We start from the raw sequence: 12,701 nt of genomic DNA on the forward strand, positions 1-12,701 counted from the left end.
CAAAAAAGTTCAACTTTTGTCTCATCTGTCCATTTAACGGTGTCCAAGGAGCATTGGGGAACATCCAGGTGGTCCTGAGCAAACTTAAGATTTGCTGCAATTCTTTTTTTTTCAGGTTTGCCTTTTGTGATGTTGGAGCAATTGTTACCTCATGCCCACTCCTAGAGAGTAACTACAGTCCTGAATTTCCTCCATTTGTAGACATTTTATCTTACCGTGGATTGATGAACACCCAGGTCTTTAGCAGTGCTTGTGTAACCTTTTACAGCTTCATGCATTTCTATGGTGAGTCTTCTAAGGTCCTGTGACATTTGTTTTGATTGAGGTGAGGTTCACACTAACCACTTTAACTTGAAGGGAGCAGAATTGTCAGTTGCCAGGCTTATAATTTCATTCTCTTTATTGAAACACCTTCCTCCATTTAGCTTTAGGAGAAGTCATTATCACTGAGGGTCACTTACTTTGTCCAGCCTGCACTGTCTAATGACGACTCAATGTGTTTAATAAGAAAATCAAAGTAGAACAGTTTGTGTTTTATTAGTTTAGTCAGCTTGTATTTTACTATGAATTGTGACTTAGATGAAGATCAGAGCACATTTTAGTAGAAATCAAAATCATTGAAATCCAAAGGGGTCACTTACTTTGTCTTGCTAAAGTACATATATTAAAGGCAGGGACATCAATAACTGTTGTGTCCTCTGAATTTCACCTGTTAGGTAGGACAAACATGTGGAAGTCCTGGAGCAACACAAATGAAAGGCTTTATAAAGGCCTCAGTATAAAGAGCTATTGGCAGACATGTGTACAAGTGATAAGGGTCTCTAAACTGCTGTCCTGTCACCAGACATTTTTTGCCCCTCAATTGGTCACTCAAGGGGATCGTCACCTCTGAATAAATTGTCTGTGAATATCTGAAGATGAGGACTCACTGGTCACTCAGGTATCAGTCATACTGATGGAGTTTGGTGTTTTACTGAGGTACTTGATGTCACATCAGACATTAAACTGCAGCTCCTCCTTCCTGCTCTCAGGTTTGTTAAAGTCACCCAAACTTAAGGAGTTGAGTCAGCTGACTAACTTCACTATCACTGTCAAAATTTAAAGTACCAATCTCATGTGATACCTGTGAACACTTTTATCTAATCCTAATTCACAATTCCCTCAGGACCCCTGAATATGCTGCATGTCACCTGATATCACTCTGTATAAACAGGCAGATTAAGGTCCAGGTTGACCGCCTGTATTGCAGGCCTAAGCAGCAGGAGGAGTCTGTGAGTTCTAAATCTGTCATCTTCTTGGAGCCTGACGTGGGTCAAAAGGAGGTGGAGAAAGTAGAGAAGGAGTGAGGGGTGATAGTGAGAGAGGAGGGTGTCGGGGGGAGAAAGGGCAAGATGAACAAACTCAAGGAGCTGAGAGAATCACGTGAGTGTGCTGCTTGTGTGTCTGTGCCACGGTAACATAACTTGATAAAGAACTGAGATTTGTTCATCCTGTCTGACTTTTTTTTTTCTTTGACTTGGCACACTCTGATAGCCATCCTGTGATGACAGATTGTGTTCCTTATTCCATCACATGATGAGACTCTTCACTGCTGACCTAAACCCTGTTGTCCTTTTCTCTCTGTCTTGTTATTTCACTTCATCCATTGTGTCGTCAATGTCTGACCTCGTAAAGCCATTGGTCTCTGTGGTCACTCACGTGCACATCACATCTTCACATTGGCAGTGTTTCAGGTCAGAATCTCATTTTAAAGTTGATGCACAAATTCTACACTTTCTTAGTCACTTTGGGTCTGTTGCACTCAACATCTGCTGTTGTCCTTGTCCTTATTTCAACGACACTCCTGTCCCATCCTGATGTCTGCAGTATTGCAGATCCCTTTAATTTTAAAATGTATAATTATGAAAGTCTGCATCTTCTCACATAGTAACTTCAAGTTCAAGTTTATGTATTGTCATCCCATCCAAATACATCATACAGGTAGAGACGACATTGGGTGTCTTTAGGACCACCGTTCAAATATACAACATGTAGAGCAACAAGACAATGTACAGCACTTAGTGCAAATACAACATGCAGTGCAAACAGAGAAGACAGTGTGCAGTAAAATGACATGACAATAGTAGGACAACGTGTAACGATTGTATCTGCTACACTTCACTAAGTTTACACTGAGAAATTATACTGATGATTGCAGGTCAAACTCAAACTGCCTTCATCCCCTTCCCACAGCGCAGAAAGATAACTTATAAAAATAAAAGAGACATTTACTAAGCCACACAGAGAAAAGATGCAACGAAAAAAATATAATTAATACATTTTCTACAAAACCCCCAATTCCAATATATACAATAAACACAAAGTATAAAATTATATATCCAAGAATTGTCCCCACTGTCCATTCGATTTAGTCTTTTTTCCATTTTCCTATTTCCCCATAGTTCAGTTCCTTAGACATGCCAATCCCAGAATAAAAGATTTATGGCTCACACTGCTTCTGATTCCTTTCACGGTAATCTCAGCGTATCCGGAATCTTCGAGGTGGCCACCTCAGACTGCGTTGGACTTGTGGTGCTCCCTGAAAACAATCTTTCTCCTGGACTCAGATGGGTCATGTCTTTTTTTCCCCTCTCCATAAAAACTCAGGCTGTCTTTTCTTCCTTCTCTTCCTGCCTTTTCGCGCTTCAATTTAAATAGTGTGTCTGTTTCCATGGCACTCCCGGTAATCGCAATGACAACCCTGTACCTCTCAAAAGGTCCTCTCTATCCAACCTGCCTATCTTATCTTCCATATTCTCAAATGACAACGGGCTTTTACATAGAGAGAAAAGAAAAAAAACATATTCATATTTACGTGGCAATGCTACATAATTCCCCACCCCCAGCCTCTCTCAGAGGGGGTCCAAAGTAGGGCTTGAGGTTGACAACATTTACTGTCTCTATTTTCTTTTCTGGTTCTCTACTCTTTTGTATGTGGTAATTGTTGGGCCCGAGTTGTTTTCTGATCAAAGCCGGTCCTGTCCACTTAGGCGGAAGCTTAGAAGAATACTTTTTACTGGCATCAGAGAGATGGTGAGCCCTAACCCAGACCAGATCACCTACCAAGTAGTGCACTTTACTATGGTGGGCTTTGTAATGCCTGGCATGTCTGGCTGTCACCCTCACCAATCTCATCTGAACGTCCCTCCTAAATCGACAGCAGGGGGGTAAGAAACTGTCACACAGTCTGGATAATCTGACTCGGATACTGCAATACCCATCTGCTAGACGTCAGGAGCTCAAAGAGGCCATGTGCCGGGTGTGATGGGTCAGTCACAATGCTGGATACCTTGTGGAGGTTGTGTGTGCTGTAGGTGTCTTGTATGGAGTGCAGAGACACACAGATGAAGTCCGTCCTCAGCTGTCTTAGCAGTCCTATGTAGTAACTTGTGATCTGCAGCACTACAGTCCACATACCACACCATGATGGAGCTAGTCAGCACATTAACACATTCATGTGTGTGATTAGTAAAGTGGTCAGTAATAGGATGGCCGGTTCGAATCCCATAAATGCCAATAGAGACTCTGCTCTGTTGGGTGAATGTGTTCACCTTGTGATGGCCTGGCACCCTGTTCAGGGGTTGTGCCTGCCTACCCTCAATGGTTACTGAGGTAGACTCCAGTTTCCTCATGAACCTGCACCGTGTAAGCAGGTTGGAAAATAAATGGATGGATGGATGGATGGATGGATGGATGGATGGATGGATGGATGGATGGATGGATGGATGGATGGATGGATGGATTATTCTGTTTCTTAAAATGAGGGGCTTCAGTTACGTTGATGGAATGTCCAGGAATTTCAACTACAGAGAAAGTTAAGGTAAATAAAGTGTGAACTTTACAAAATAATAAAATGAATTACTGGCATTGACAAAAGGCACAACTGGTTATGAGTTATTTGACAAATTAACATCAATCAATTGCTTCTTCTCCTCCGAATATTCTTACAACTTTAATAAGTTACAGAAGAGAACTTACTATGGGATGGACATTTTGATTAATAAAGAGCACCAGAATATGTAGAATGTAGGTTAACAGCTCACTGTCTCGGTGTGCTGAGGGCTGCCAGGCCATCACATTACAAATCTGTTTATGGTGATTTATGTGTTGTGTTTTATTTTCATGTTATTTCATTTGTAAATGTGCACTGAACTCTGAGTCTATCTAAATTGGACTGCAGTGTGTAATAAATAAATAAATAAATAAATAAGAAATACTGACGTGAATTAATCTTTAGCAGACACCTGGTGACAGGCCATCTCTTCTGTCACTTTGTGGTCTTCACTCTCTGAGCTCCTGTCTCACATTAACTGTTCACCCTCAGTGTCTCCTCAGATGTTCTCTCTGTCAGCTCTCGGCTTTCTCTTTAAATATCCTCCTCCTCCTCCTCACTGAGCACAGACAAACTTTCACTTTCGTTTCTTCACAAGTCACTTCCTTGTTTGCCTGACTGATTCTTTCTGCCTGCTTCTCCTCAGACTGACGATGGCTGAAGCCCAGCTGTTCATTTCACAGGACGAGTTCACCTGCTCGGTGTGTTTGGACACCCTGACTGACCCCGTGTCACTGCATTGTGGTCACAGTTTCTGTCTGAAGTGTCTCACAGACTGCTGGGATCAGAGCCAAGTGTGCAGCTGTCCTCAGTGCAGACACATCTTCATGCTGAGGCCTGAACTGAAGAGAAACACTCTGCTGAATGAAGTCATCAAGAAATTAAAGAAGACGGCATTAACTCCTCCTCCTCTTCAATCTCAGAATTATGCCAGCCCTGGGGATGTGGAGTGTGACTTCTGTACTGGGAAGAAGTTCAGAGCGGTGATGTCCTGTCTAACCTGCATGGCCTCCTACTGTCAGACTCACCTGCGGCCTCACTATGAAATAGCAGCCTGGAAGGGACACAAGCTTGTTGATCCTGACAGAAATCTGTTGGAGAAACTCTGTGAGAAACATCAGAAATTTCTGGAGATGTTTTGCAGAACTGACAAAACGTGTATCTGCATGATGTGTGGAATGACTGAACATGATGGTCATGAAAAGGTCGAGCTGGAGACAGAAAGAGAAGAAAAACAGGTGAGTGGAGTTTAGTGTTTAATGGAAGCTCAATAGATAAAGGAGTTAAGTGATACATAAATGTAGTTTGGCAGAGAAATCTATTCCTTCATGTTGAGGAGTCTCAATTTGCTTGTATAGGACAGCAGGGAGCTGGAGCCTGTCCTGGTGAGACTGGGTGGAAGACATGAAACAGTCCAGGATGAGATACACAGTGTGATCCATGGACAGTCGAGTGAGCTGAGTGCTCTCATTAAACTGAGCGGAGGTTCTTTGTGTTCTGATCACTTGTGTCTGGAGTACCTCAGGCCTCTCTAAGAGTCACGTTACACTCACATGTCAGTTAATATTGATGTTTGGGATTAGATCTAAAATTCTTACAATAAGCATAAAGTTTTAAGTGGCTTTATAGTATAGATGTTCTCACTTAATTAATTAATTCAGTAATTCTGCACCTAATTAGTGATCAGACATAATTACATTTAGTCAACCCTTTGAGTGATAATCACACTGTATGATTGTGAAATGGACTCTGACCTTTAACAATTTGAAAAGAACTCCACCAAGCCCAGCAGTTGTTGAACATATTTACTAAATGTGTATATTTCCAAATATATGTGAAGATAAAAGTCCACCATCCGCACTACATGGTCATCGTATAGTGAGGGTTAATTAAAAGCTGGTAAATTCCGTTGTGAATAAGGACTACGGCCCAGAAAGTCTGAAAATTAACTGCAGAACATAAGAAATGTGACAAACAAAAGGAGTCCATACAGTCCATCAAGCCCATTTGTTTAGCTAATAGCTAAGCTGCCCTGATATCTCATCCAGACTCTTCTTAAAGGTTCTCAAGGTTTCTGCTTCACCTCCATGTCTCAGTAGTTTGATCCACAGTCCTACAACTCTTTGTGTAAAAAAGAGCTTCCTGACTTCAGTGTTAAATGCACTGCCCTTTAATTTCCAGTGATGTCCTCAAGTGTGTGATTCACCCTTAAGCCTAAACAATGTTGCTGGTCTGCTTTATCAATGCCTTTTAGGATTTTAAATACCTGGATGAGGTCCCCACGCTGTCTTCTCTGCTCACACTAAACAGGTTTAACTCTCTGAGTCTGTCACAGTTGGCCTTGTCCTGAAGTCCTGGGATGCCCATGGCTGCTCTCCTCTGCTCAGCTTCATGTGCTGCTTTGTCTTGCTTCTGTTTCACTTGAATATTAGCACCTCAGAAGAGTCAATCACATATTTATAAAAGTCCTTTGTAGCTCATCACATAACCTGCTCCAAGGCCTCTTGATTGGCTGATGTTTCTTCATTTATGAAGTCAAAGGATTCTAATTTGACAGACCAGGTCCTCTGATTCTGCTCTCAGTAAAATGTTGTTAATCAAAAGTGCAAAAGAGAAAGCAACATTTTAAATAGTAAGGATATTTATGGGCTGTTTCTCTGTTTTATAATTTGATATGAATCACTTAACTCAGCGTTTCTCAACCTTTAAGTATTTGCAACCCGAGCTTTCATAACAGTTTTAATCGCGCCCCCCTAACGTTTTTTGAAACCCTAATAAAATTTATTCCTATATTTTTTGCTGCCGATACACTGCTACAAGTTTAACCCCTTAACCGCCCTCTGCCGGATATATCCGGCATCGTTGTTTTATTGCTAATGCCATACTGCCGGAATTATCCGGCACATTTGCCTGTGGTTATATGAATGCCTGGCGCGTAGTATAACTGACGGTTTGGCGTGGGTATTATTACTACATTGTATTTCAACAACTCTGTGGTTGTTTTGGCCGGTTATGTGACGTGATTCGGAAGTGACAGCTGTGAATATGGCGAAACGTAAACTGACTTCAAGTGAGGCTTTGCAGGCGATTTTGGACAATTCTGATCATGATTGTAGCAGTTCTGAAGAAGATTTTAGCGACAATGATGAGCAGCAACGTGTGCTGCATGATACTGTGAATGAAGACGTATCGGATAACGGCGATGAGTGGGTGTATCCCCAGCATCTCAACTGGACTGCTGCCCGTGGTGAACTACCTTTTCTGCATCCGTTTGAGGCAACGTGTGGCTTTTACTGTTCATGTAAACAATTACACTGCTGAGCAGTTTTATGAGCTGTTTGTGTCACCTGATTTGATCAGACATTTTGTTCATCAGACAAATCTGTATGCAGCACAGTTTATTGAGAAAAATCCCAATTTACCTCCACATTCCCGTGTTCGTGCTTGGTTTGACACTGATGAAAACGAAATGAAAAAATTAATTGGGATTTTGATGTTGATGGGAATAATCAGAAAACAAGATATTGAGATGTACTGGTCTACAGATCCTATGTATGCAACACCTATTTTTGCAGCTATCATGACACGTAACCGATTCTCTTTGCTGCTGAAATTCTTTCATTTGGATGACAACAGAAATGAGCCAGATAAGAAAGATCCAAACCGCGACCGCTTGTTCAAGCTACGTCCTTTGATTGATCATTTATTTGAAACATTTCAGTTGCCCTACATGCCAGGACCGTCAGTTGCAGTTGATGAAAGTTTATTGTTGTGGAAGGGCCGCTTACAGTTTCGACAGTATCTACCATTGAAAAGGGCACGGTTTGGTATCAAGATGTTTTGCTTAGCTGAGAATTCAGGTTACATTTATAGATTTCGTGTATACACTGGCAAAGAGGATCCTATGAGTAGTATTTCAGCAGTGTTGCCAGATGAATGTAAGGACTTTGGACTTTCAGAGAAAATTGTTGTGTACCTTGCCCTACCACTATTGGACAATGGGTACACCATTTGGATGGATAACTGGTACTCCAGTTGTATGTGTTTGCCTATTTCTAGAACTTGCACAACATTTAGTGGTCAATACTGCTTGAATAAATGTAAAAAAGTAAAAAAACGAAAATTGTTCAGATTTCGCCTGGCGTGGGGAATATTTAGGGAGTTGGCGGTTAAAGGGTTAAAATTTCCCTACAAATAGCGAAATTACGGCACATATGGCAACACTACCCACCTCTTCTTATTTCTCGCACTTTCACGGAAAGTTTCAATCTTAGCCGAATTTACTAGAGATGCAACTGCCAGTATAAATGTGAACTTCGTCTCGCCGAGGCCATATTTCAGTCTGGTTGTTTGACTTAAGTACTCGATAGTGTTCATAGCAACTTGAATATATGTTGTAAAAACCAAAAATTTTTAAGCTCACCACCATGGATAAATTTTTAATTGGATGCAAATGAGAATCAGACAATTGTGAAGCATCAACAAGCGCGGAGAAGAGCGTCGTTCCAAAGGTTAAATCAAGAAAATATTCTGAAGAGTATTTAAATCTAACTCTATATTTATTTTTCTAGTGTCAGAATGTAGTTTGTTACTTTATTTTGGTTTCAATAGATGTATTTTTCATATTTTCGATTCTCGTTTTCTTTTATTCACATCTTTGCGCCCCCTTTTTTGTTACAACCACAGGTTGAGAACCGCCGACTTAACTAATAGATGGACCACGATGGAGGATCTGATTTTCACTCCTGATCTGTTTATATCGTCTACTTCTGACTGTTACTTCATTTTTTAAGTCAATTCCTCAGGTACCCCAAAGATAAACATCTGGTTTTATATTTTCAGCAGTTGTTTAATTTAATATATTTAACCAAAGGTATCTGAGTTTCCAAAGGTTCTGTCGTATTTGGATGATGAAGAAGCTTTTGATGGAGTTGAATGAGGATATTTGTGCACTGAAGTGTGCAGATCTGGGCTTGTGTGTGGCATACGTTAGCGTACTGCAGTTCAGAAGTCTTGGTTTGTATAAATAAGATCCATTGTGACTCTCTCAGTTTAGAATGTGGAACCAAACAGGGATGTCCATTATCACCAATGCTTCTTGTAGTTGCTATTGAACCCTTAACTGTTCATTTCCAGAAGCAGGTAGAGATAAAATGCATCATAAGGAAAAAAATGTCTTCATGCTGCTCTCTGTCGTAGATCCACACCTGACATTGTTCATCCACATTACAGCTCTTTTAAAAATCCGTAATGTTCCCCGTTTGCTGACTTTTCCTGCCTTATATCCCCTCTTTAAAATCGGCCCTTCTGCCCCTCGACCATCTTCCAGTTGGTATCTTTTAGACTTTGCCACATTTTCATCACTAGAATTGACCCATTTTTGATTTTCTTAACACCTATAAGTCCACACGATGCAATTCTTCTGATCACTCAATCCCAGTAGATGGACAACCGCTACCCCTGAATTCTGTCCTGATTATTACACAATAAAGACTCTGGACAGGCAGCTTCTTCTCTCTTTGGTATTTAAACATTCTGTGTTAAGAAATAGTCAGGAATTACACTAATGACCTGTCTGTGTGTTGTGTTTAATAAAGTTTATAAAGTTTCCCAGTTAATATTTGGATACGTAAAGTCCACCATTACTATCATATCCCCTGTAAACTTATATTATTCATATTATTAAAAACTTGCAGATGTTTTTTCAGTTTGCAATATTGTTGTATTGTGGGCTTTGCTGCAGGCTCAGATCACTGGAGACATGTTGACAGTTAAAATCCAGTCACACATTTTACAAATTACAACATGTACACACGTAAAAATAAAGATTAGTTTAAAAACAGAATTAACAAATCAACTTCAACTGAGTAACACTAAAGGATTAAACAGAACATGTCCATTAATATCATCATTGAGACATGGCCAGCTAACAAAAGAGAAGAGGAAATGAGAAACTCCAATTATCAGCACCCCTGGAGAAAATAAACCTCTGGAGGGTCGATGGCCATTTATATGACATAAAGTCAGAGATGGTGACACGTCTTAAGACCTCATCCTACTGGCCACCCACCTCCTGGTGGTCCTTCTATCGTACACGTCTGTGCTGGGCAGGCTAATCAGTCCTTTAACCCTTCACTTCCAAGGCTCCTGATACCTCAGGTGTCTCAGTCATGGGCTACTAAACAGCTTGGCATTGGAGAAGTGGAAGAGCAGAATACTGAAATGAGAAGAGAAACAGAATAGAGAAGGTTTAGTAAGAGTTCATGATGATTATATAGCCTAACACTTTTATACAAATGACTAACAGAGACGTAATAAGCACAGCTAACAGTCAGCCCTACCAGCTATGCCAGGCTAAAGTGGTGAGTCCTCAGCCTGAGTGTGAAGGGGCATCTCTTATATGAGCAGGCAGATCAGTCCACAGATTTGAGACCCCGCAGCATAAAGCTCAAACCCCTTCTGTTGTTTTATTAATCCTTGATCTCTTTAGTAGACTGAAATCATGAGATCTTAATGTGCACTTGGTGTGAATGTGCAGATAAGTTCAGATACGTACAGTAAGTGGGGCCTCAGCCATTTAAAGCTGTTTATGCCTGTTTGACACTCTTATCTGTATTTGGTGGTCTGTAGCCCACTCCTAAAGTCAGGCCTGTACCCTTGATGCTCATTACCCAAACCCATGTACCCTCACTATTGGTTCAGATTTGAAGCAGTCGGTTATTTAAGTTGTCCTTAATTTAATTGTAGACCACCAACACACACTGTCCTTTCTAAATCTTGGGTATTCATTTCTGTTCTCCTCATCCCCACCCCTGGGCCTTAACCAGGTTTCATTTCACAGTCACATCATATTTATGTGTTCCTCCATATAACTGCCATTCATTTGTTTCCTTTTTGATGACCTTGTGTATTTAAATTTAAAATGTATTCTCAATTTTATTTTGATTCATCCCTTGTAGATTAGACATTTTAAAGTTACCTTTAACTCTTTTATTATTCTCACAGCCTGTTCTACTACGTGGACGTTTTAGCCTGGCCCTTTGTAAACTTGTGTAACTTGTGTAACTTACTATCATGATTCTAATCTTTTAGTTTATTACTCTTATATTTTTGTTTTTCAGTCCTCTAGTTTGATTCTATTCTCAGGTTTTCCTCCTATGCTGCTTTACTGTCAGTTAAAATTACGAGGTGAGCCCTCCTGTCACTTTTCATTTCTCATCACTCATTAAGTTTTTCTCTTTTATTTGCTTTTCTGTCTCTTTTTTCTTTAGTTCTTATTTCACTCTTGTATTTTCCACGTTACGTGTTTTTATGTTGGCTGTGAAGTTTACTTCTTATTTACAGGAGTTTAGTTCTCATCACCTCTTATTTTTTTTTATTCTATTTAATTTTGATAGAAAATTGATCTCATTGCCCTGAAGAAAAGTTTTTATGTTCTTGAAATGTGTTTGCAGTATATTTTGAAGTGTTTGATTTTTTAATTGAAGTTTCTTAATATAATAAAAATGTTTCTTCCTCACTGATGTAGACGTGACGTGAGTGGACTGATCTGCCCAATCTGACTCACCGATACCCGCAGGTCTCCATTTGTCACATCGTCATCAGTGTTCTTCATCACAGACTCAAATCTTCTTATTATTTCTGATTTCTTTTTGTCTTCTGCAGTTTTATTTCAGCTTCTTGTCTCACTGATTATATGCCCAGACGCTCACTCCTTCAAACAATTTAAGATTTGTTACGTCTCTCTCATTCATTGGCTCATTCATCACTGTATTGATCTTATTTTACTATTTCATATTTATATACTGTATATGTACTATTTTGAGTTTGATGTTATTTTCTGTTCATATTATATTGTATTTCTTTTAAAAGTATATGATTTGTTTTTGTATTAGTATATTTTTATTACTTTATTGACTTTCATATTAATTTCCAGCCCAGCTTGTCCCTTAGTCTTAATAATATCACTGCCTGTTTCTCATTATGAGTTTGTAAACTTCAACTTCTTAAACTCCTTGTTAAAAGTCCATGACTGACCTCCTTGTTTGACTTCCCTAAATATCAGTGGATCCCATGCCAGGGGTGCCGCTGCCATCTGCTGTAAATATCACCCTGATGCCCCTTAGCCCTGTGCCCCTCCATCTTAAACTCAATGTGAGCCTCATGTTAAACTCTCTGATCTCTCCAGTCCTCCCAGGAGTGTCTTGTGTCACAGACAGCACTTCTGATAAGACCACTGGGTGTCTTCTACTCCTAATCTTAGCTCCTCCATTTTCACGATTTTCTTACACAAATGCCAGCCTGCTCTTAGTTTTGTCACTTACTGTGACGTTGACAATGACAACTGGATCTGCGCCTCTCTGTAAAATAGCCAAGCCACATGCCCTCCAAGTCATAAAGCAGCCCACTGAGTGCGACTCGTTTGCTCTTCTTCATGTTTGAACTCGGAGTTAGTTAACTTTCACTTGTGTTATTTATTTCTCTGATCTTCAGTTCTAATGTTTTCTTTAAGTATTTCTATTAGTGACTCCTTTGATTTATTGTCAAATTTCTCTGAGCTCATTAAACTCCTCTTCAGATTTCACTTTTTACTGAACTCCTCAGACTCACTCGTGTCTTCTCAGCCTCAGTTATCTCACTTGACTCCATAAAATGACCAAACACTTGACAAGGTTTTCACAAGTCTCAACTCCACAATGGCTTTGTTGGTCCTACATTTGCATTCCTTAACCATCTGAGGTCTCCTGGGGTTACAGGTTTCTTCAGTTTTTATGTGTGAAACTCTGATATCCTGGTTGTCGATGTGATGTCCTCTCAATCTTAAGGACTG

The 12,701-nt window shown here is 40.1% G+C and overlaps 2 protein-coding genes across 6 annotated transcripts in view; one reads left to right on the forward strand and one right to left on the reverse strand.

Moving 5' to 3' along the window:
- LOC114652550 (E3 ubiquitin/ISG15 ligase TRIM25-like) overlaps window positions 1-12,701 on the reverse strand; it is a 487,506-nt gene that overhangs the window by 389,552 nt on the left and 85,253 nt on the right. The window lies entirely within an intron of this gene.
- LOC114651544 (tripartite motif-containing protein 16-like) overlaps window positions 4,445-12,701 on the forward strand; it is a 737,769-nt gene continuing 729,512 nt past the window's right edge. The window contains exon 1 of one of the 2 annotated variants that reach the window (XM_051927861.1): window positions 4,445-5,109. In XM_051927861.1, the coding sequence (XP_051783821.1) occupies window positions 4,525-5,109 (585 nt within the window). In that variant the 5' untranslated portion in view covers window positions 4,445-4,524. The remainder of the gene's footprint in view (window positions 5,110-12,701) is intronic. The other variant, XM_051927859.1, reaches the window with a different exon arrangement.

The sequence above is a fragment of the Erpetoichthys calabaricus genome, chromosome 5, assembly GCF_900747795.2.
Source record: "Erpetoichthys calabaricus chromosome 5, fErpCal1.3, whole genome shotgun sequence".
In the NCBI taxonomy this organism is placed as follows: domain Eukaryota; kingdom Metazoa; phylum Chordata; class Cladistia; order Polypteriformes; family Polypteridae; genus Erpetoichthys; species Erpetoichthys calabaricus.